The sequence below is a fragment of the Podarcis gaigeae genome (assembly GCF_964106915.1).
Source record: "Podarcis gaigeae genome assembly, chromosome: 8".
Taxonomy (NCBI): domain Eukaryota; kingdom Metazoa; phylum Chordata; class Lepidosauria; order Squamata; family Lacertidae; genus Podarcis; species Podarcis gaigeae.
Window position 1 is genome coordinate 20,946,332 of NC_139684.1, and position 23,227 is coordinate 20,969,558.

At 43.8% G+C, this 23,227-nt stretch overlaps 1 protein-coding gene across 4 annotated transcripts in view; it reads right to left on the minus strand.

Annotated features, from left to right (window-relative positions):
• Positions 1–1,169: 1,169 nt before the first annotated feature.
• The window catches only part of CFAP74 (cilia and flagella associated protein 74), an 83,429-nt gene continuing 61,371 nt past the window's right edge, over positions 1,170–23,227 (minus strand). For all 4 annotated transcript variants that reach the window (XM_083752381.1, XM_083752380.1, XM_083752383.1 and 1 more), the window contains 14 exons: positions 22,597–22,873; positions 21,407–21,541; positions 20,212–20,339; positions 18,493–18,627; positions 15,748–15,857; positions 14,144–14,199; positions 11,792–11,911; positions 9,797–9,952; positions 8,639–8,765; positions 7,361–7,515; positions 6,349–6,484; positions 3,905–4,032; positions 3,006–3,140; positions 1,170–2,145 (listed from right to left, as the gene is read on the minus strand). In XM_083752381.1, coding sequence (XP_083608507.1) covers positions 2,047–2,145; positions 3,006–3,140; positions 3,905–4,032; positions 6,349–6,484; positions 7,361–7,515; positions 8,639–8,765; positions 9,797–9,952; positions 11,792–11,911; positions 14,144–14,199; positions 15,748–15,857; positions 18,493–18,627; positions 20,212–20,339; positions 21,407–21,541; positions 22,597–22,873 — 1,897 coding nt within the window. In that variant the 3' untranslated portion in view covers positions 1,170–2,046. The remainder of the gene's footprint in view (positions 2,146–3,005; positions 3,141–3,904; positions 4,033–6,348; positions 6,485–7,360; positions 7,516–8,638; positions 8,766–9,796; positions 9,953–11,791; positions 11,912–14,143; positions 14,200–15,747; positions 15,858–18,492; positions 18,628–20,211; positions 20,340–21,406; positions 21,542–22,596; positions 22,874–23,227) is intronic.

The following is a 23,227-nucleotide window of genomic DNA, read 5'->3' on the forward strand; positions in this document are numbered from 1 at the left end:
AGAGATGCATTAAAAAGTGCAGTCCAGTGGGGCAAAGCCCCACCAATCCTCAACCTCCTGGCAGTCAGCCTCACCTACCCGCGCCCTTACTTGCAACCACTCATGGGGTTGGCTCTGCCTTTCGTTGACTCTGGTGCCAGCTACTATTGGTCTTGCTGCCTTCTGCTCCACCAGTCGCAATAGGCATCAGCCACCACTGCCTGAGGCTCTGTGGGTGGGTGTTTACCCAATTTTGGTATAAACTAGCAAAAGCATGATTTCTTCCAAAATCTCTGCGCTCTAAACCTTTATTGGATACTGTATCTCAATTTCTGACAACAACCAGAGTGATCTAAAACACGGATGGGGAACCTACAGCAGTCCAGATGTTGCTGGACTACAACTCCCATCATCCCTGACAGTGCTGAGGCTGATGGGAGTTGGAGTCCAATGGCATCTAGAAGGCTACAGGTTTCACAACCCCTGGCTCCGAAAGGTTATCTAAAGCTGCATCTATCTTCACAGGCACACAACCAATCAATCAAAGAGATTTGTATGATTGGGTAGGCCTTGACACTGATGCAACAGCATGCGATGTCTGCAAGTCTTTACATTACCAAATATTCCACGTAGCACACATTTATTGTAATAACTAGTTGTGGAACAAGCATTTGCATGCAGAGGCCACATACTGGGCAGTGCAAGCTCCTACAGTATAATTATTGTCATTTATAGCACCACCCGTGGTGTGCAATTATCACCCTGGAACAGATCTCATTGGCTCAGAGGCCAGGATGGAATGTTCTGCCAGCTGATCAGACTGTGAGGATAAACAGCTATTAGCTGCCCTTCACAGTGATTGACATATGTTTGCAAAAGGTCTGGAAAAACTTCAGTCAAGCGAACTTCTAAGGAAGAAACACACAGTGTGATTACGAAGTGGATGGGTGTGGATCTGTGGCTCAAAACCCCCACAAACTCCCATCATTTCAGGCTACAACATTGCTTCTTGAACAACTGGAGGCTGTGTGAGTTCAAAATTGAGACAGTCCCGGCACCACGGGGAAATAATAAGTTTTTTGCTGCTTTGGCCCTTGCTGAAACATAAGGAAGAAAGTATACCAGACCTCCTTTCTTTTTCTTTTTTTTAAAAAAGTTTGAATCAACTGAATAAGCTACTTTAAAACATCTTTGTATTCAGAGGACTTTAATCAAGACAACAGTGCAGCATTGACTCAAATTAAAGCCATCAGTGGGTTCCTTGAAATATGGCAGGTTTGGCTGCTAACCATCCATCTGTGGAGTCTCATTCTCCACCTTATTTGCCAAATTCAACACCCCACCTACATCCCTCCTTCTAGTTTCAGAAGATAAGTTGGGCTCACCATTACTAGAAAACCATAAGGGGTCACGTAAAAGAAAAATCAGAGCAGTGGTTCCTTGGAAGGAGGAGTTTGACCCCCTTCCCCACCCTGTTTTCCAGATCTATATAGCTCTGAAACTGCAATTAGCCTTGCTGGTGTTTGGTTACCTGTATTATTCTGATTGTTAAGAGTAATTTACAGCTTCAAAAGGGGAAGGATTTAGATCCAAAAGGCGGGGGGGTGGGGGGGGGAGGAAATGTCACAGCTCCCATAAAATTTGGATTCCGCAAAAAGAAAACAGAAAAAGGAAGAAATCAGGTGATACAGTCACAGCTGCCCCACCTAAGAGCCTAAGGGTGGAGCTTAAAAGGAAAGTAAGACTTTCCTGTGCCTTCCATCTCTGAAAGCTGAGACTGCCACAAGGATCCCACCTTGGCCCATATATTCTGAAGGAATATTCCTGGTTTCAGTAGAGCTGGTTATGAAAGGATACAAAGGACCCCCAATTTAAGCAACTTTAAGGGAACTGGATTATGCCATTTCAGATTGCAGACTTTTCCTCATCTTCTTTTTGATCTGTTATCTTTTGCTTCAGTTCTGGATGCTCTGGGAAATTCATGAGGATGAATGATCCAACACCCCCAGGGATGTTTTTCCATCTTTCTTCAGAAAGGGCAGTTTGGAGCCTCAGCTCAGTGGCAGCTCACTTGGTCACGATCCTGCCCATGAAGTAGACACTGTACACCTCCCTGATGTCTCCCTTCACATTCAATATGGCTGATCCAGTCACAGGCTGGTTGGGCTACAGAGACAAGATGGAGGGAAGCGCTAGGCAGAAATTGCAGGCAGCCCAGTGCACAGAAATGCTAGCCCTGCCTCCCCATTGACTTCTTTATGTTTTCTGAACTACAGCTCCCGTCAACCCTGACCACTGGTCATGCTGGCTGGGGCTGACAGATTGCCTGGAGGGCCACAGGTGCTCCAGTACTGTTATAAAGGGTGCATAAATGTCACTCACCCTCTCCCCACAACCAAATAGATTCATCTAGAGCAGGAATGGGAGACTTGTGACCCTCCAGATGCTGCTGAAATACAACTTCAACCATCCATCAGCACTGATCTTGAGGAAGATTCCTCCTTTGCTTCTTTTTTGGCAAGGGGTAGGGGAATTCCCCATCGGCACCAATAGGATCAGGAAGAAAGGAAAGAGTTAAATTCTCCCCATACCACCTGCTGCAGTCTGGAGAATTATCAGCCCCCACATCAGATGCTACTTGCATTAAAAATAAAAATTGCACTTTGTATATAAGCTGCTTGTCGTGTTCAGTTTGGCCCTGAGTGTCTACTATAAAATGACTCTCATGCTTCACATGGACATATGAAGATGCCCCATTGGACCATCTAGGCCAGACATCTAACTGGCAGTGGCTATGAAGGATGTCAGGCAGAGATGTTTCAAGCTTGGCTATGCAAGATCCTTTTAACTGCAGATGCCAGGTATTGAACATGGAATATTCTGTCAGCTATGCTGGTGTTTTACCTAAGCCTCCTTTGCTTAACAGGGAAACTGACCTTATAAAAAACTTCCCTCCTCCTATCCTACTGCTTGGGGAAGTATAATACAATAGCAATAAATGGCACATTTTAAAACTTGCAACATACATTTGATCCAGCAGGGGGCACCCAAGAAACATTGATGGGTTTGGTTTGTCCACGCTCAACACTTCCTTTCACAGGATCGACAGTGAATCCTTTTAGCTGAAGAAGTTGCATGTTTTCCCAGTTGAATTCTACATTCTGCAGAAACAAAAGGTTCACAACACGCTGTCAGACACTATGGCTGATGAAACCTCATGGCACAAAACATGCCTGGGTGAATAAGCGAACATGCCCTAAGATCTGCTCCCCATTTGTAGAACTGATTCAAACTGGGATTCTTTTTTTTAAAAAAAAGGAAGGCAAGAGACCATCTCAATTTTTCCGAGTATCCCATAACAAGGTGAATCTATAGCACTGATTTGTGCTGGTGTAAAAAAAAATGAACACCAGCAATTTCTGCTCCCATTTCTGTTTGTGAATGAATTCTCTGACATCCCTAGACACAAGGATGTGCAGAGCTGGACTCTACATGTTGATTTGCCAGGGTCTGTAAGAGAACGATGGGGTCTCTGCCACTGCGTCTGACATCAAACCTGACCTATACCTCTATTTCCCTTTTTCTTCTTTGCAATTCTCCCGCAGGGAAACGTGGTGGGAGTTTTCCCCAGGTGACACATCCCAGGGTATTGTCGCTCCCTTTCTCAATGTGCCTCTTTCACCTCTGCTAGCAAAATGGTTCATGAGAAGGAAGGCCAAAAATTGCAGAGAGACTTGCAAGGGTAGAAAATGACTGAGGGAGATGATTGGCTTTTTCCTACAACTTGAGTCCCATCCCTTCCAAACAGTGTTAAAACACTCATTGGAATATGGCCCATGTTTCCCAGAAAACCGCTGAGCTGGGTCCTCTAAGGGTGAGGGTGTTGGGAGCCACTGACATATGCCTGGCCCCTACGGCTCCTGACCTTCTTTGATGCAAACTGAGTGCTTCGTATCGCGCCAACTCTCAGCTCCCGAGTGGCTGGGATAACAAAAGTCTCTGACTGGACACATTCCAGGTTCAGAAGAATGGAGTTTGTAGACTTGCCGCTCTCTGCAGGAAAAACAAATCCAGTTGTAATTGTTGGTGGGGCAAGAAGAAGTTGGTAAAAACACATACACTCCTAAACAGTATTAATTGGGATTGTACAGGGACCATAACCACTGTCACTGATAGGGATAGACAAATTTGCCAATTTCAGTTTGTTTGTTTGTTTCATAAAATTTATACACTGCTTGGTTTAATAAAAAAATTCTCAAAGCTGTTTACCAAAAAAGACAACGAAATTATCAATAAAAACAACTAATTAAAAACATAAAAATCAGCAATAAACAAAAACAGATTAAAACATACATCAGCATTCTACATGGTGCGGTAAGTTAATCTAAACATGCTTCTAAAAATGAAACAGGATTTTGGTCATGTGGCGGGATTCAAATTAAATAAGACAAAAACTAAGGTTTTGGAAAAAAATCTGACTCCGTTTGAAAGAGAAAGGTTTCAGAAGGAGACAGATTTAACACTGGTAAAGAAAGTCAAATACCTAGGGGTAAACATGACCTCTAAGAACGTGAATCTATTTAAGGATAACTATGAAAAATGCTGGTCAGAGGTGAAAAAGGATTTGGACATATGGACAAATTTGAAGCTTTCCTTGCTAGGCCGAATTTCTGTTATTAAGATGAATGTATTGCCGAGATTGCTGTTCTTGTTTCAATCGTTACAAATTATTGATAAAATGGACTGTTTTAAGAGGTGGCAAAGAGATGTATCAAGATTTGTCTGGCAGGGCAAAAAGCCCAGAATAAAGTTTAAGATACTTACAGATTCTAAAGATAGAGGGGGATTTGCCCTGCCAGACTTGAAATTATATTATGAATCAGCAGCTTTTTGCTGGTTGAAGGAATGGCTACTTCTTGAAAACACTGACGTTTTAGATCTTGAAGGTTATGATAATGCATTTGGATGGCATGCATATCTGTGGTATGGCAAGGTTAAGGTACATAAGTCTTTTAAAAACCATATTGTCAGAAAAGCATTGTTTAATGTATGGTCGAGGTATAAAGATCTTTTGGAAAGGAAAACCCCAAGGTGGCTCTTACCCATGGAGGCCAAAGCGCTGAAAAGAATTAATATGGAGACAAAATGGCCAAAGTATTTTGGAAGAGGAAGGTGGTAAATTGAAACTGCAGAGTTATGAGAAACTTAAAGATAAGGTGCGAGACTGGCTACATTACTTTCAAATAAGAGAAGAATATAATCAGGATAAGAAAGTGGGCTTCCAGGTGGAAAAATCAAAGTTAGAGACAGAGTTGTTAGAACCCAATGTTAAGGTATTGTCAAAAATGTACAACTTGCTGTTGAAGTGGAACACGGAGGAAGAAACGGTAAAATCAGCAATGATAAAATGGGCACAAGATATAGGATATAATATTATGTTTGCTGACTGGGAGAAGTTATGGACCACCAGGATTAAATTTACGGCATGTAATGCCTTAAGAGAGAATATCATGAAAATGATGTATAGGTGGTACATGACCCCGGTCAAGCTTGCAAAAATTTATCATTTGCCCGATAACAAATGTTGGAAATGTAAAGAAGCTGAAGGTACATTCTTTCACCTTTGGTGGACGTGCCCAAGGATTAAGGCTTTCTGGGAGATGATATATAATGAACTAAAAAAGGTACTTAAGTACACTTTCCCTAAGAAACCGGAGGCTTTTCTCCTGGGCATAGTCGGCCAATTGGTGTTAAAGAAGGATAGAACCTTTTTTATGTACGCAACAGCAGCAGCAAGAATTCTCATCGCCAAACATTGGAAGACACAAGATATACCCACGCTGGAAGATTGGCAGATGCAATTGATGGAATATATGGAAATGGCGGAAATGACTGGCAGAATCCGGGATCAGGGAGAAGAGTCGGTGGAGGAAGATTGGAAGAAATTTAAGATGTATTTACAGAAACATTGTAAAATTTTTGAATGCGTATGATGTTGGAATGAAACGAAGGGGTACTAGCAATATGATTAGAAGTTAAAATTCGTGAGGATAATTAACTAAGGGTAAAATTAAGAAGATATGAATTTGCTGTTTAAATTTTTAAATGGGATACAAAAAAGGGAGATGTGAGGAAGTCAGGAAAATAATGAATGTTACGATATTTGAAAAAGGGATTTTTCTTTTCTTAAATTTTCTTTTTAAGTTTTGGTTTTGCTTTTTCTTTTTTATGTGTGTATATGTATTTTCATTTTTGTTTTGTTTTGGTGAACCTTTTTTCTGTAAAACTCAATAAATATTATTATAAAAAAATAAATAAAAATGAAACAGAGATTCATCCATCAATATGGATGGGTTTAAGGTGGGCTACCTGCTTTGGTTGCTTCTTCAGCCATAGACGTAGTTACGGCCAGTGACTCAATGGGCACATCCAGTGGGTCACCTCCTTCCACATACATTATGTGGTTCCGTGCTGCCCCTTTCAGCTGGATCACACGGATGGTTTCCTAAAAAGAAGATTATCGCAGCCTAATGTTTATTCCACTTTACTGCAACAGCCCTCAGTAGTTTCGGCAGCAATTCTCTTTGCAAACAGCTTTGAGGTTTTTTTTCCCTTTAAACAATTAAGTGGTCTGGAAATTAAGTGGTTGCTTTTGGGCAACTATTCAAAGCTCTCCACCAAAGTTCAGAAACTTTGTAGAAATCCAAATGAAGTTTGGGCTTTGCTGGGGGGTTTTAGTGGCTTTGCAAAGGGAAGAGTTGTTCTTGTTGCTTTTCCAGGGTATTTGAGAGTCCTTTGCCCTTTGGCCTAGTAAACACTAGATGGCACTCCTCATTCATCACCAATGTTCCTTCGTTCACTAGTTCATCTTAAAGTAGGGAAGACACTTTCACAACTCAGTCCTTGAGGCCAGTCACTTCTGTTTGGATTGTGCCACACATAGTGTACCAAGAACCAAATTTACAAGAGCCTTAGGAACGTAGGAAGCTGTTTTACACTGCATCAGACTCTCAACACCGATTGGAGGTGAGTCTCCAGGCTTTCAAGAAGGAGTCTTCCCTGGCACTTGCTACCTGGAAATGCCGGGGGTTGAACCTGGAATCCTCTACATGCAAAACAAATGCCACACCACTCAGCCCTTTCTCTAAGATACAGGAACAAAGGAAGCTGCCTTATACAACTAGACCATGTTGGGTCCATCTAGCTCAGTGATGCTGATACTGGCTAGCAGCTCTCCAGGGTTTCAGACTGCAGACACTCCTAGCCCTACATGGAGATGCTGGAGATTCCAGGGCACTAGCAGGACCGGAGCAGAACAGAACTCTTCCCTCCTGCAGTTTCTAGCAACTGATGTTCAGAGCCCTACCTGAGCCAATCTCACCTTGCCAAAGATTAAAATGTGGATGCAATCGGAATAATACAGGCTCTCATGATCAGGGCTGAAGGTGATGGTGAACTCTTGACACTTCTTGAAAGTGATGGTGCCTTCCACGGGAGAGACGCTGAACACACTCAAGCCATTGTAATTTTGTGTACCTGGGAAAGGATGGAAACACAAACCGGTAGGAGAAAAGCAGCTGGAGAGCCACATCTCCTTGGCCAATATTTTCAGCACTCTGTTCTACAGGAGAGGTAAAAAACCCAGCAGCAAAGCTGGAAAAATCTGGATGATTAAAAGTATTAAGCTGGAGCCTGCTGTCAAGCTTGTAAAAAGGTATAAGAGAGAAACACACAACACACATACACACGGCTTAGGGAACTAAAGTACCACAGATTAGAACAATTCAAAGCAAATACTGAACACAAGGCTTGTCACCTGGCCAAGGAAGCCCTATCTGTTTTTAGTTTATTAGGTAAAGCTGCATAACTATGCATGTGAGAAAAGATTACTTAAGATTTCAGCAGTCACAGCAGTCTTCATCTTACAGGAGAGATCCTCATTCTTTCCTATTCAGGTAGGAATACCTCTGAAGATGGTGCTTGCAAATAGTTGTATTAAAAGTGACCATCTAAAAATCTGCTGTTTAGTTGATCAGGGCCATTTAAACACCGTCGCCTACATTTTGTTAACTCCAACTCCATAGGCTTTTCCCTCTCCTTCATCTGCCATCCAGCAGCAGCTATGCCATTTGTCTGCTGCAGAGAAGAGAAGCAGGGCCAGCCCTTTTCCCTTTCACGCTGCACCTTCCAGATTGTAAATTTGAGGGCAGGAACTGCTGCAAACTGCTACAGTTTGGCTTTTGCTAAAACGTATGCTATACATCTCACTATCTGCTCTGACCAAAATGCAAACAGTTATTTCTTAAATTAATTTCAGTGGAAAAGGAATGTCAAAAATGATGCAGAAAATAATGTAATTATTTATGTTATGTTCATGGACTAAAAAAAGGATGGCGGGTGATTGTGTGATTTCTGTTCCTGACCTCGGATGAATGTGCGGATTGCGACAATTTCCACTCCTGGTTCCAAAAGAATTCTCCAACATCCCTACTTACACCGTGTGGCTGGAATTATAAACAGCAACTGTGCCTGCTCTTAGAATTACTTTCATAGAATATATACAGATCCTGATCAACACAGGATTGCTTTGAGTAAGTCCACAATTATCTCCATCACTTCCATTAATGAATATTCAAAAGCATTATGAGCAATTATTTACCTACTACATCTGCTTTCCCTGGAGATGCGAGGAAAGGGGGAATCTTTGGCTGTTCTCTCTCTCTGCTTGGTGAGAGCGAGTCAAGAAGAATATTGTATTTCAGGGTCAGATTCGAAGTGTTCTCTATCTGCAAGAGACCAATCAACCAACGGCAGAATCAAAAGCTGTGTTCCTGCAAACTGACTTCAACCTTTTTCTGTGGTTGTCTTTCTGCTATATCCATGCATGGGCACATTTATATTAACAAGGAATCTTGATTAATAATAATAGCAAACAGCTGCAGCTGCCTTAATGTTTGTATACCACCTTCAAGTATTCTAAATGCTTTGCATGTGTGATCTAGTTGTAATCCTTACTCTGTACAGAAGTGATGGAGAACCTGTGACTTTGAGTGTTGCTAGACTCCAGCTCCCATCAGCCCCAGGCAGTTTGGGCCAAGGATGATGGGAGCTGCAGTCCAGCAACAGCTGGAGGTCCACTAGTTCCCCATCCTTCCTGTGAGGTAAGTAAGTATTATTATCCCACATGCTGCAGATGAGGGGACAGAGGCTGTGGTTTGCCTAAGGCCAGCTAGTGAGTTGTGAAGCAGAGGTGAGATTCAAACTGTGAGTTTCTTGATTCATAGCCCAGTGACTTAGCCACTAATTCAAGGCGTTGTTTGTTTTGTCCCTGTAAAAAAACCATCATATAAATACACTTGTTCTGGTCATCACTTTGGATTTGGAGCATACTTTCTCCTGGCTTTTTACAGTATTGAAAAGGCAGCTGTTTATTCCAAGCTTCCTCAATCTCGGCCCTCCAGATGTTTTTGGCCTACAACTCCCATGATCCCTAGCTAGCAGGACCAGTGGTCAGGGATGATGGGAATTGTAGTCAGATGTTCGGTTTCCAAAGAATGTTCGCAAACCAGAACACTCACTTCTGGGTTTGCCGTGTTTGGGACGCTTTTATTCACATGCGTAATTTCTGTTCCTGACCTCAGACGGACCATCTCTTTCCATTTTGAATCCTTCAACATCCCTATTCACAGTGCAGTTGTAGAATCATAGAATCATAGAGTTGGAAGAGACCACAAGGGCCATCGAGTCCAACCCCCTACCAAGCAGGAAACACCATCAGAGCACTCCTGACATATGGTTGTCAAGCCTTGTGATTTACCTTGAAAGTGGCAGTGGCTGTTTCCTTAGCAAGAACATATCCCATGTTGAATACGTCTCCTTCCACTGAGCAAGAAATTGAAGGGATGACACCCTGGCCTGTCAGGGTAAGGGTTAGAGTGAATTTCCCACTACGGATCTCCAGCATTTCAAAGTACTGTGGGATAAAACATTATTGGTCAGTAAGGATAGCATTATTTCAGGTGGCATGAGCCACCTAAGGGGCTCAATAAAAGCTGAGTGTCAGTGTCACCTTCCTGATATTTAGGGGCTACTGATAGTAAAGTGTCCATTACGGATGGCTAGACCCATTTGTCTCAAAGGGGAAGGGACTAAGTCCCACTGGGAGCATTGGCACTCGATAACATTCCATCATTCTCAGGGCAAATTGTACAGAAGAAAACCCACTAGGGACAGTGTGATGGGATGATGAGCTGCTTGTGCGTTAAAGCTTAGTCCCTCAGAGCTTGGGCATGGTTCTCAAACTCTGCCTTAAGCGGAGCCCCCTTAAACATGACTCCCTCAATCGCTAGCAGAATCCGACAGTGGGCGTTTGCGGAATCTGCTCCAACATAAAAGTTCCTTAACGGAAACACGTCTTCAGGATTCTCGGCGAGACAGTTTCCGGCGAGGAGTGGGTGTACCTATGGGGGGTCCTGAGACTTCTCCACTGTTTTCACTGGCCGTCTCTCGGAGCCCTCCCTCCGACTCACTTTCTCTCTGAGCTCTTTCCCTCCCCCTGCTGGTACCTTCCTCGGCTGCTGAGTCTCTCTTAGCGTCTGAGAGCCCTTCCACCGCCTGCCTTTCCGATGGCAGTTCCCTGACAGACAGCCATGTTTCTTTTCTGTACACTTGGACTAATGAGCAAATGGGGGCACTGACCCACCAACCTCAGTCTCCTCTCAGCTAGCCACCACTTGCCTGCCTTTTTACAACCCGTCAGGATGTGGCTCTGCCTGTTATTGGCTCTGGCTCCACCTGGCTTTCATTTGAATGTGTGATATACTTAAATGTACATACACATTTCTATTTATATATGCATATTCATTCTTTGTTTTAATATGTCTGTCTGTTTGTACTTATAGATAATTGAACTGAATTATTTTTTTGTATTACTGTCATCAGAGAGGTGGAAGATGTGCCTGTGAGATTTCATCCCTCAGGTGCCAAAATAACCTAGCTGGCCTTGTAGCCTGACTTTGAGGGGAACCGTGTCTGCTGGCTGCACTGCCTCAGGCGGCAAAATGTTTTGGCCCTTCCCTGTGCACTTAACATGTCTGCCCAGCGTTAACAAGTCAGGCATACATGATCTGAGCGCAGATTCTGCTAGTATGCTAACACAGCATGTATTGTGGGACAGCACATGTGACAGGTATATTTAAGCATGGTGGCGGCACAAAGAACTCATGCACGATTAACCACCTGTCATAAAGTCTGCATCACATATAAACTGGGCCTTAAGATAAAATGGGTATGGAGGACAGTATGCCAGGGCTACAGAGCCTTTTTCAGCCAGAGGGCCACATTTCCTTGTGGAGAACTTTCCAGGGGCCACATTCCAGTGGTGGGCAAAGCCGGAGGTAAAAAAGGGGGGGGGAGCAATGGATGTGCCTCTTACCTTTGTACATAGGCAACATTTCAACCACTGAAAAGTCAGGTGTTCTACACACACACACACACACACACACACAACCCTACCTCCCTACCTCCATCTTTCATCCAGGTAAGGAAGAGGCATTAGCATAGTTCGAAACCCACACATTTATCCAAGCTATCCTAGTTCAAGGACACATCCTCAAAGAATTTCCGCAGGCCCAGGGAATGGTGTGGAAGGGGTTGTGGCCTGTGGAGAGTTCTGAGGGTCAAATAATGAAGCCTGGAGGACCGCAGTTGATTCCTGGGCTTGAGGTTCTCCACCCTTGCAGTACGATCCCCTTGGAGGAAAGGTGGGACACCAATGAAATAAACTAAACCAATTCCTTGTTTAGAGACTCACCGGTGTGTTCTCCTCTGGACAGAATGAGATGAGAAGATTGCGGGATTCGCCTTCCTCCAGTGTCCAGAAAGGATTTAGCACCGTGAAGGATCCAAAGGGATTCAAGAAGGAATATCCCAGCTGAAAATGACAGCTCAAGGAAACACAAGTTTAGTGGTAACCAAAGCAACCACTCCACCCCCCCCCCAAAGAAAACAAATGGAGACAGCCATGGCAATCTGTTACCTAGGGACTATTACAAGAATTAGCAAGCATGGGGACTTCCTTTCAGATATTACCGTATTTTTCACTCTATAAGACACACTTTTCCCCCTCCAAAAATTAAGGGGAAATGTGTGTGCATCTTATGGAGTGAGTGCAGGCTCCATGGCTTCAGCAAAAGCAACGCAAAGGGGCTCCGTTTCTCCTGCTGCTTCACTGAAGGAGCGCTGCACAGAGAGGGAGAGATTTTTTTTTATTGTTCTCCCTCTCTAAAACTAAGTGCGTCTTATGGCCGGGCGCGTCCTATAGAGCAAAAAATACGATAATTAGTATTTGCCGGAGGACTGAATTGATCTACCTAGCCTGGTTGGGTTGCCATGTGTTGCCTAACTACATACAGGGGCACTTCCGGCCACATAAAAGACTCTGGGCACAGGCTTATGATGTACACTTGCATAAAATCTGCAGCTGCTAATCTAGATCTGCAGATGCAAACACTGGTTTCTGAGCAACTTAAGATGGAGGGGTGAATCGGTGTTTCACCAGGACTCTGCTTTGCAGTATGTTGAAAAACCTTGTAACCAAAGGAAGAGGCCTAATTATCATCAGCTTGTGGTAACATGGAGGTGGGTTTTTTCACCGATGGCACCAGTGGTATGTAATGCTTTCCTTAAGGAAATAAGAGAGGCCCCATTAATATTGGCATTCTGCTGGCTCTTGAATACATGCATACCTGTTTAGGGTTCCAGCGTTTTCCTGAACTTTAACTTCATGATCTAATAGTTTTAACTGTTTTTTTTAATTGTTATGCTTTTGTACTGGCTTGTTTCATTGCAGATATTAGCTATGGATGTTCGTTTTCATGAAATTGTTTCACTGTGTATTTTAATTACGTATAGATTTTATAATTGATTTTACATATGTAAACTACTTAGAAGCCATTTTGTCATGTAAATGATGTATACATTAAAAATAATAAACTAAACTAAACTAAACTAAACTAAACTAATAAAATAAAATAAAATAAAATAAAATAAAAGTGGAAGGAGCAAGAGATCGACAGACCAGCATAAACAACATGGGGCTGCATGCCAAGAACAATATCAGATGGTGGACAGCTGATATGCAGGTTGTAGCAAAGTGCCTCATCTATTTCATTTATTTGCAGATTTATAAAAACGCTTCGCAACAGAAAGTTAACAAACAGTAAAAATATACCATACTTTTCCGAGTATAAGACTAGGGTTTTTTTTTAACTAAAAAGTAATGTTAAAAGGGGGGGTAGTCTTATACATGGGGACAATCTCCCCCCATTTTCTTAATTTTGGGTCCCCAAAATTAGGGGGCGTGTTATACATGGAAAAATATGGTACAGGATATATAAAATATCATCTTACTTTATGTTCCCTACCTCAAGCAGGCTTACCCACTATTGCTGCTGGCAGTGACAAGCAAGAATGTGATCTGTAGCTGATGACTCCAAGATCCCTGGCATTTTAATTTACCCACAATATCCCAACACAAAGGCCTTGTAGTGGGCACAGGATCCCACCTGCTCAGCTTCCAACCCCTTCCATTGCTGAATGCAGAAGGTCTGAAGGGGCCTCCTATATCCAGATGACAGGGAACACTGCCTTTTCAGGGTTCCAGATTGTGTGTTGGTTTCAAACAAATAGATAATATAGCCCCTTTCAATCCTTGCCCACTCAGCACAGGAATTCAGTAACTGAGATGTGCTCTTATAAGATGCACCTACTATTCCATTGTCTTTTTGTATAATCTCCACTACAGATACAAACTGTTCCTGCTCCTCAGGAAACCCCTGGGAACAGTAGTTCTCCAAAGCGGTGGAGGAAACCTCTAGTGATTCTCAACTCTCTCACCAAGCCATAATTTTCAGGATCCTCTGGTTGCAATCATGCCAATTCAATGGGTACCCAACTTAAATTAGTAGCACAGGTATCTCCATAATATAATATTCTAACCTGTGACTTTGAAGATGGAAGTATATGTGGGTATCCTATTGTGTTTGTTTTGGAATATTTGGAATATTTCACCCCAAACAGTAGAAGGTGAGTCCAGTTGATGTCTTCTACTGAACAGCCACAGATTTTGGGGAACAGAGAGGGGATGATTCAAAGCAAAGGATACAACCAGCTGTTCTTGAGAGATGTTATGTAGCTTCACTTCTTTCTTAACTGTGTGCCCTAGTAAACAAGAAAGCCTCACATTTACAAAGGTGAGCCACCCAGAAAGCATCTTTACTGGACAGCCATACAAATAAAAACAACAAACAAACCAGGAAATCCAGCCAGCAGAAGTCTATTTTAAAAATCCACCCGGAAGCCATTTTCATATTATTCCAGAAAACAAAACAACACCCCCCCAAATAAAATTTAAAAATCAAAGAAGAATTCTTAAGATGTTTTCAGATGTTTCAGTAGGGAAGACAGAGGTCCAGCTGTTCCATGTGTAGAACTGGGACACTTTTTACAAGTGCCACACTATGTTTATTTGGTACTTGAAGGAACTGATCCTTTAGTGTGGCAGCACCTACTCTTTGGAACTCCCTGTCCATTCATGTTTGTCAAGGGCCTTGACTGTTTAGTTTTCAGCACCTGCTAAAACTTTTTTTGTTTAGGCAAGCCTACCAACACATGCAATTTTTAGCATGTAATGTTCATGACATGCATTTGTTGCAAAACTGCTTTTATTTTTATTTTGATGAATGTTTATGTCAATTGAGTTTTTTAACATATGATTTTATTGGCACCTTAAAAAAAGTTTATTAATTTTGAATACAAGAACAAACATACAATCAGCTGCAGTTTCCCCCTGCTACATCCCCATAACAACCCCAACTACGTCTTAGCATTTTAAATTATTATTATTTGCATTTTTTATGGGAAAGTCTTAGAGACTTTTGGTGATTAGGCAATGGTATAAGCCTTGTTAAATAAATACAGTGTGGCTGCCAATGCCCTTTTAGGGACAATATATGGCTTGAGCCACGTCAAGACTCAGACTGTGTGTGTTCTAAAGTTATCTAGTGAGTTCACAGTAAAGGCAAAGACTCAAACACCCTCCTGATTCAGCACTACAGCCCCATCTGTGGTATACATTTATAGCACTATCATGTCACTTTAAACATTCCTAACTCTCTACAAGGCTCAAGACAGATCTGGCTAATGGGTAGATTTTATGTTTTAAAAAGTGGGGGAGCAGCTTGTGTAGCGATTAAACCAACTCAGCTCTTTACCGAGCATTTGGTCTGGTTTGTTTAAGGAGCAGTTATATGAAAATGACCGCTCGTCTGATATTCATCCTGATTTGCTTTGCGGGGTACTTACACATCGGCCCAGTAATCATTTGTTCACTCCACAATTCCCAATGCATTTCCCTGTCACTTTCCAAACCACTTTTGGGTTTTTTAAGTGGAATTGTTGTGCCAGGTCCTTTAATTCACTTTAACTGCACAAACCTACAGTTCCAGTGTTCCAATCCCTCCTGCAAAATGTTTATAGCCTGGAGATCACCCCATGTGTTTCCCAAGGGTCATCTAGTCCAACCCCCTGCAATGCGGAAATCAGAGCTAAAGATTCCATGCAACCTCCCTTTAAAAACCTCCAGTGAAAGAGTTCAGCATCTTCCAAGGTCTGCTGCACCCTTCTACACTCCATCTTAAGACTCATGACATATTTTTGCTGCTTTAACACCATTCTAGCAATAGGGTGTGAGGAGGCTTGGTTCCATACCTACGGCAACATCCCCAAAGTTGAAGACTGTTCTCCCATTATTCGAAATCACCATAAGAGCAGGTGCTACGGAAGGACAATGCAGCTCTAGGTACAAGGTAAAATAAGGGCTACAAACACACACAAAAATAAAGAAAAATGATGATTGCTCTCAGAATATATAAGGTATCTGGTTGTTCCAATATATGGACTGCAAGCCACCCTAGTGTTTTATTCAAGGTCTCAAGTACAGTATGTGCAAACATGGCTTGAAAATGGGAGGCATTGGAAATACAGTTTTCTTGAATTTGAAGGCTTGTGCACCAATATCTGATATATGGGTTGGGCTAAAAATGGTATTTCCCTAATATGGATTTTGAATCAGCAGTAGAATTAAGAGTCTAGAAGGTATGAAAGAAGAACATTTTCCTTTGGGCTAATGGTAGTATAGAGCAGTGTTTCCCAACCTTGGGCCTCCAGCTGTTTTTTGACTACAACTCCCATCAACCTTAGCTAGTAAGACCAGTGGTCAGGGATGATGGGAATTGTAGTCCGAAAACAGCTGGAGGCCCAAGGTTGGGAAACACTGGTATAGAGTAAAAGGAGGGGATTTTTGGTGGGACAATAGTGGGAGGGGAGAAAGGGCAAAACCTCTCCTCCTCCCCCATGGCTAAGTAAGGTCCATTAATTTCAATGGATCTACTCTGACAGGTTCCTAATTATGGATTGAGAATTATGACTACTTTGGTCCTCAGTTAATCCTGACAACAACAAAAACATGGTGCCCAAATTTAGGTGCTTTCCTATTTTCTTTCTCTTTCTGCATTGTATTTATTAGCCTGTGGCCAGGGACTGAGATTCCTTTCTTAATCTTTGTATGGTGCTGAGGAAACTAGGAACTTTATAAATAAATTAATGAACAACCACACCCATTGAAAAGTAGGAGAGACATTATGCTGCACAAGGGGGCAGAGGATGAGAAAGAATGGTTGGCCTAAGGGTGGGTTGGGGAACTTTTGACCCTCCAGAGGCTGCTGGACCACAACTCCCACCATCCCTGAGCACTGGCTGTGCTGGCTGGGACTGATGGGAACTGGAGTGCAATAACCTCTGGAGGGCCAAAGCTTCTCCAGCCCTGGCCCAAAGCCATGAAGTTAGTTCATGAGAGAAGCAAGATTTGAACCAGAACTGCCTGGGTTTCATTTTAGTCATTTCCCCACTGTGCTACACTAACCAATTTATTATTTATTATTGTTTTATTATTACCTTTATATCTCGCCTGTTCTCCAAGGAACAAAGGGTGATGGACACCGATCAGCCTCACCCCATTCTATCCTCACAAAAACGCTGTGAAGTAGGCGAGGCTGAGAGACTGTGACTGACCCAAGGTCACACCCAGAAAGCTTCATGGTCGAGTGGGGATTTGATCTCTGGCCTCTTGGGTCCCAGTCCAGCACTCTAATAACTACACCACAGCAGCACTTGTTCCAGCTGGCTTTGTGTAGTAAGCTTCTTAACTGGTTTACCTATCCACTCGACTCCTACTGCAAATAATCCATCAGTGCAGTGGTAAATTACAACAAATTGAAGTGTTTTTTCCTTTTCCTTTTCCTTTTCCATTTTCATATTTAATAGAACAAAATAGCTGCTTTAAAAGTGACCCCTGATACACTGCCATGTGGCGGGGGAAGCAGTGTCCTCTCTCTCTCACACCCACACCCCAACTCCCATCTACATCTATGCTCAAGGCATTTAAAACTATATGACCAGGGTACAAGTCTGACAAAAGTATGCTTGAGCAAGTCTAGTCTTTAATTATCCTGTGACGCAAAGAAGTCTGTGTCTGTTGCAACAGGCACACAGACTACTTGCTAATTTTAGCAGCTACAGATGTAGCCAAAGCAACCACAACAACAACACCCCCGCCACATGAACTGTATGGGGGATTGCAGCTCCCAGATAGTGCACCTGCTTGGCTTGCAGGAGGCCTTGGCTTTAATCCCCAGCGTCTCCACAGTTAGAAGGGGAAGGAGATGGGAAAGATCTCTCACTCTCTGCAATTGACCCTGGAGAGCCACTTTTAGTTAACAGACCAAGAATGGGAAGCCTGCAGCCCTCTAGATGTTGTTGGACTCCAGCTCCCATCAGTCCTAGCCAGCAGGGCCAATGGTCAGGGATGATGGGGGCTGTAGTCCAACAACATCACAGAGGTCCACAGGTTCCCCACCCCTGATTCGGATGGAGAGAATTCAGAGCCACCCTAACAAGGCTGCAGCACCATTCAACTCCATAAGAATGGATATTTTGATCTGACTAAATGCATATATCTTTCTCTCAGCATCATCTCAGAGGCCCACAGGTTTCCCTTCCCTGGACAGAAGGCTCTTGGGAGCTGGGAGCACCATCCAAAAAAGAAGGCTGCCTGCTGTGTCTCTGTAGGAGTAGCTGCACTGTCTTTTATCAAGGCTGATTACAATGCAGATGGGGAACCTGTGGCCCTCTTGATGTAGCTGGACTCTGCCTCCCAACAGCTCCAGCCAGCATGGCCAGTCCTTTGGGATGATAGGAGTTGGAGTCCAATAAGAACTAGCCACCCAGAATGGTTAGGGCAACCCAGACAGATGAGTGGGGTACAAATAAATATTATTATTATTATTATTATTATTATTAGGCTCTCCCTCTCAATGGCAGACAATACTGGGCTAGCTGAATCAGTGGCCTGGCAGGTTGCTCTGTATACATTTAGTTCCACATTCATCACTGTACTTGTAGTGTAGGTTTTCAGTTCCTTTCTTCTCGTCTATATCTCCACATGCTATCAGGCAAGGGATAATGTATTTGTCAAAGTGGTTGGCGAAGCTCCGGATCAGAGATAAATGAGCTGCAATATACTCTTCGGAACTAGAGAGGAGGGAAAGAGAACACTGATGGCAATGAAAAAAGGAAAGCAAAACAAATCATCTCGCGCATCCTTTCAGTAACAAGTCATGGCTGTGGATTTGATGCATTTATAGCAGAAGAGGAGTCATCCACAGCTAAATGAAGTTTCCCTGTTCAAATGCAGTATGCCACTGAATACCAGTAGTGTGGAACAGGCAACTGGAACAGGAGAGGTCTAGTCTTTAGGTCCTGCTGGGAAGCACACAATTGGCCACTCTTGGAAATCTTTGATCTGATCTATCTGAGATTTTATTAGGCTCCCTACCAGGGATCACTAAGAGGGAAGAGCAAGCCGGGGATGAGTCTATGGCAGCTGCAGGCACAGTTATCTCAGACCAGAGCAGAGATGACTTTACTGGCAGGCATCAGAAAGGGCCAGTAGAGCAAGAGGCAGACAGATCTGATCCATAGGCAGGGACTGAGGCTCTAGGTGGGGATGCAGAGAGAGTGTGGTAAATCTACAAGGGGGGCCTGGAGCAGGAGTCAAAGGGAGTAGGAATGGACAAGTGTGGAGTATTTGGAAAGATTTTCCCTGACAAGTGTACCAATAAAAAAATTAAAAATCTGTGCCACGGTAAAGGTAAAGGGACCCCTTACCATTAGGTCCAGTTGCAGATGACTCTGGGGTTGCGGCGCTCATCTTGCTTTACTGGCTGAGGGAGCCGGCATACAGCTTCTGGGTCATGTGGCCAGCATGACTAAGCCGCTTCTGGCGAACCAGAGCAGCGCACAGAAACACTGTTTACCTTCCTGCCACAATGGTACCTATTTATCTACTTCTGCTGGCATGCTTTCAAACTGCTAGGTTGGCAGGAGCAGAGACTAAGCAATGGGAGTGCACCCCGTCGCAGGGATTTGAACCGCTGACCAAATTACACAAGTAAAGGTTAATTCTGCTACCCCCATAAATAATTCTCTGCTACTGAGTTACAGCCCTACCTGCTTAGAAGTGGGTAAAAAGAAGCCAGGATGACTGCTGGAGAGAGTTCCATCAAATGGCAAGGTTGCTAGCCACAACTTTTGTAAGGGAGACTGCTGGCTAATCCATTAGGAATCTATCTTAAATTGTAGATTATTGATTAGGTGTGGAAGCAGCCATTGTGGTGCTCTGCAAATGAGTTGCACCAGCTCTGCTTGCCTGTTTCCTGCTTGTTTGTTCTTAAGTCTTCAGTTATTCTGGGGTCCCAATGCTCTAGCAGAATCTACCATCTCTGAAGCCTATCCTGCCTACTCTCATGCTGGGTGGCTATGAGCCACTTTTTAAAAAATTCCCATAATGCTGAAGTTTAACAAAGCATCACTCTGGGGTTTGTGGGAAACAGCAGCTCTTGGCTATTCACTTTTACCATTAGATAAATCCATAATGGGGGGAAGGGTGCTAGTGTAGGAGAATGGCCCACTGAGGGCATTGTGCTAAAGATTTCCCAAGCCTGATGCCAGCCCCAATTAGCCGTCCACACCCTGGCATGCACCCTGACAGTCAATGGAGAGGTGCACTTGGTCAGCCGTGGATGAGGGAAATGGAAAATGCATTTTCTCACGCACTCTGGAGAAATGTCCTCTGGGTTGGGCGGCTGAAATGGTCGGGTGTGCTTTGAGATTTGACTGATGGACAGTATGCTTGATGGCCTCTTTCCATCTTTCCGGGTAAGCAGGGCTTCCTCTTTCCTTCTCTGGCATGAAGAGAGAGAGAGAGAGAGAGAGAGAGAGAGAGAGAGAGAGAGAAGCAGGGAAGCAAAACCTTTTGATTAACTGCTGGAATAGGGGGAGTCAGAGCAAACCTCCCCTTGCTGAAAGCAGGTGCCTAATGGGAGGGGAAAGGAAGATGATAACAGAGCTGAGTAGAGAGGAGAGTTATGGGGAAGGAATATGTTGTGCCATGAGGGTAAGACATGGACTCCACTTCCAATGAAGACCTTGTGTAGAAGTGAATCACCAGGTGCAGAGGAGTCACTATGCTTGCTTTCTGGCAGGTGGAACGCTTGGTTACGGAGGGAGTTGGCAAGGTGTCAGGAAGGTCTGCATGGTGTAAATGCACTCACGGAGCCAATCCAGTGCTCCTGCTGATGCCTTTGCCCCATACCGACTTCCCCGTTGCCTCACCCCTCCTGAAAAGCAACAGCAATCTACATTCTGGGAAGTGACTGTAGTGGCTCCTCCCCACCCAACAAGTTGCTTCTGGCTCTGTGAGCCCTTCTCGTAATGGACTGCTTGTTGATAGGGGCTGATTTGTGGGCAAGAGCAGGGATATGGTAGAAATAGGCATGTCTGGAGAGCAAAATGTTAACAGGAGGTTGATGAGGAAAGACCATCACTATCTCCAGTACCAGAGGCAATGTGCCTTTGAATATCAGTTGCTGAAGAATGGGTAGTAGAGACTGGTTCATTAGGGCAAATGGGGCACTGCCCCACCAACCTCAGTCTGCCTGCAGACAGGTCCCCCCCCCCACGTCTTCTAACTTACAACCACTGCCTGCCAGCATCCTCCTCCTTAGTGTCAGTGTCACCATTAAAGGATGGGGACAAAACTAGAATTGGTTGGCTTTCACTGTCAACGGCTTTGACCCTCCCTACTTCTTGGGCTCCCTTGCCTTCGGTTCCACCAGCTGCATCAGCCACCACTGCGCGGCTTGGCAATTCCTAAAACTGCATCTGCCTCTCCACACAGTGTGACATGGGTACGGCAAATGTTCTTTGCAATGAGCAACATGCAGGAGGCATAGATCCCTCCCACACTTACCTGCAGTTCCAACTCCCGAGCCTTCCTCTCCATCTGAGCCTTTGCTTCAGCAGCCTGGCATAGCAGGTGGACTGCCTCCAGCCTGATAAGCTGATCACACAACACTGGACGAAAGGACACTTCCAGCATGCATTTCTGGCATGTGGGGGAGGAGAGAGGAGGCCGGAAAGAAAGAGAACATGCAGAATGAACTTGGGTAGTTAAATGGAGTTCAGACCTATGCTACATTTAACAGACACTCCAATCCATAATAGAGAACAAAGCAGGAGGCCTGCTGGATCTGGCCAAAGCATCCTGTTCTCACTGTTATTCACCTCAATGCTATGAGGATAAAATGTGGAAGAAGGAAACCATAGATGCCCCTTTGAGCTCCAATGGAAATCCCATAGCAGGAAATGAGTAGAACAGCACTCTAGCACACATGATACCTAGCAACTGTTATTCAGAGGCATACTGGAGGTAATATAGATATTATGACTGGTAGCCTTCATGGATTTGTCAAATCCCCCTTCAAAGTCATCCAAATTGGTAGCCAGAACTATAGTTTGTGGCAGCGAATTCCACAGTTTAACTGTGTGCTGTGTGAAGATGTACCTTCCTTTGACTGTTGTGAATCTCCCACCATTCCGCTGCCCTGTAAGACCCCATGAGGTTACAGTATTGTGAAAGAGGCCTATCCACATTCTCCAAACTGCGCATAATCTTATACGCCTCTATCATGTTCCCCATTACTCAATTTGCTTTCTAAACTAAAACTCGCCAAGGCATTGTAACCATTCTTCAAAGGGGAGTTACTCCAGTCCCTTGATCATTCTGGTTGCCCTTTTCTGCCCTTACACTGTATGGTGTCCCACAAGGCCTGTGAGTCTCTCTGGACTCACAAAATATACATTGTATAGCAAATGAACATAATCCAGTTCATGTCCATGTTACTTCCTAAATCTGGGGTTTTAGGCTTGCAGCATAGGCTCTCCTTATTAAGAAGCCTGAACTATACTTAGTGGAGAACAAAAAAAGGACTCTGATTACATTTCTTCTTTAAAAATGTGAATTAAAGCTACATGTGCTCTCAACACTTTATTTTCCTTTAAAGGAGGTGCATCAGGCCAGATACATAGGCTGTAGTACTCCATAAGCATGAAGGTTCTATTTTTATCCAGATCTTTAATAGGCTGAGAGTGTGTGTTTACCTTTCCAGGCAGGACAGTTCCGACACATGGCATGATCGTAATAGGAGAGTCTTCTGGAACAAGGAACTGGAAGGAAGTTGGCCCAACGGGGACCACTTCTCCTTTGCCAACTCTTGGGACACTGTGAGTGAACTGATTGACACTGACGTGATTGTTGATCACAAAGATATTTGCTGTTGACACGTCGTTGAGAGCAGTGGCAGAAAACTGGACCAAGGTATGAGAGAGCTCAAGAGGAGGGTGGACTCCGACTGCCTTGCATGACAGCTTGAATTCTCTAAAAATGGAAACACAGCTGAAAAAATCCGGTCACAGCACAATACGCAGCCTGTTGCCAAGACTTTAAATAAGCCCTATGACAAGTATCTCATTGCTTTCAGGTAAAAAGATATTTCGCTGCCCATTCCAGGTTCTGTGGCACCCCTATGGCTCAAGACTATACGGAAATCAAACCATGATGACACAAGATGGAAACAGCCCCTCTAATCCCAATGTTCAGGTGTGAGTGTGGTTGCATAAGTAGCCAAAATGGCTCCATACCCATGCAGAATAAAGAGTTTTCATCAGAGGACAAAAAAGGTTGCACCAACCAAGTTATTCTTAGAGTAGATCCACTGGGTTGGTCTTCAAT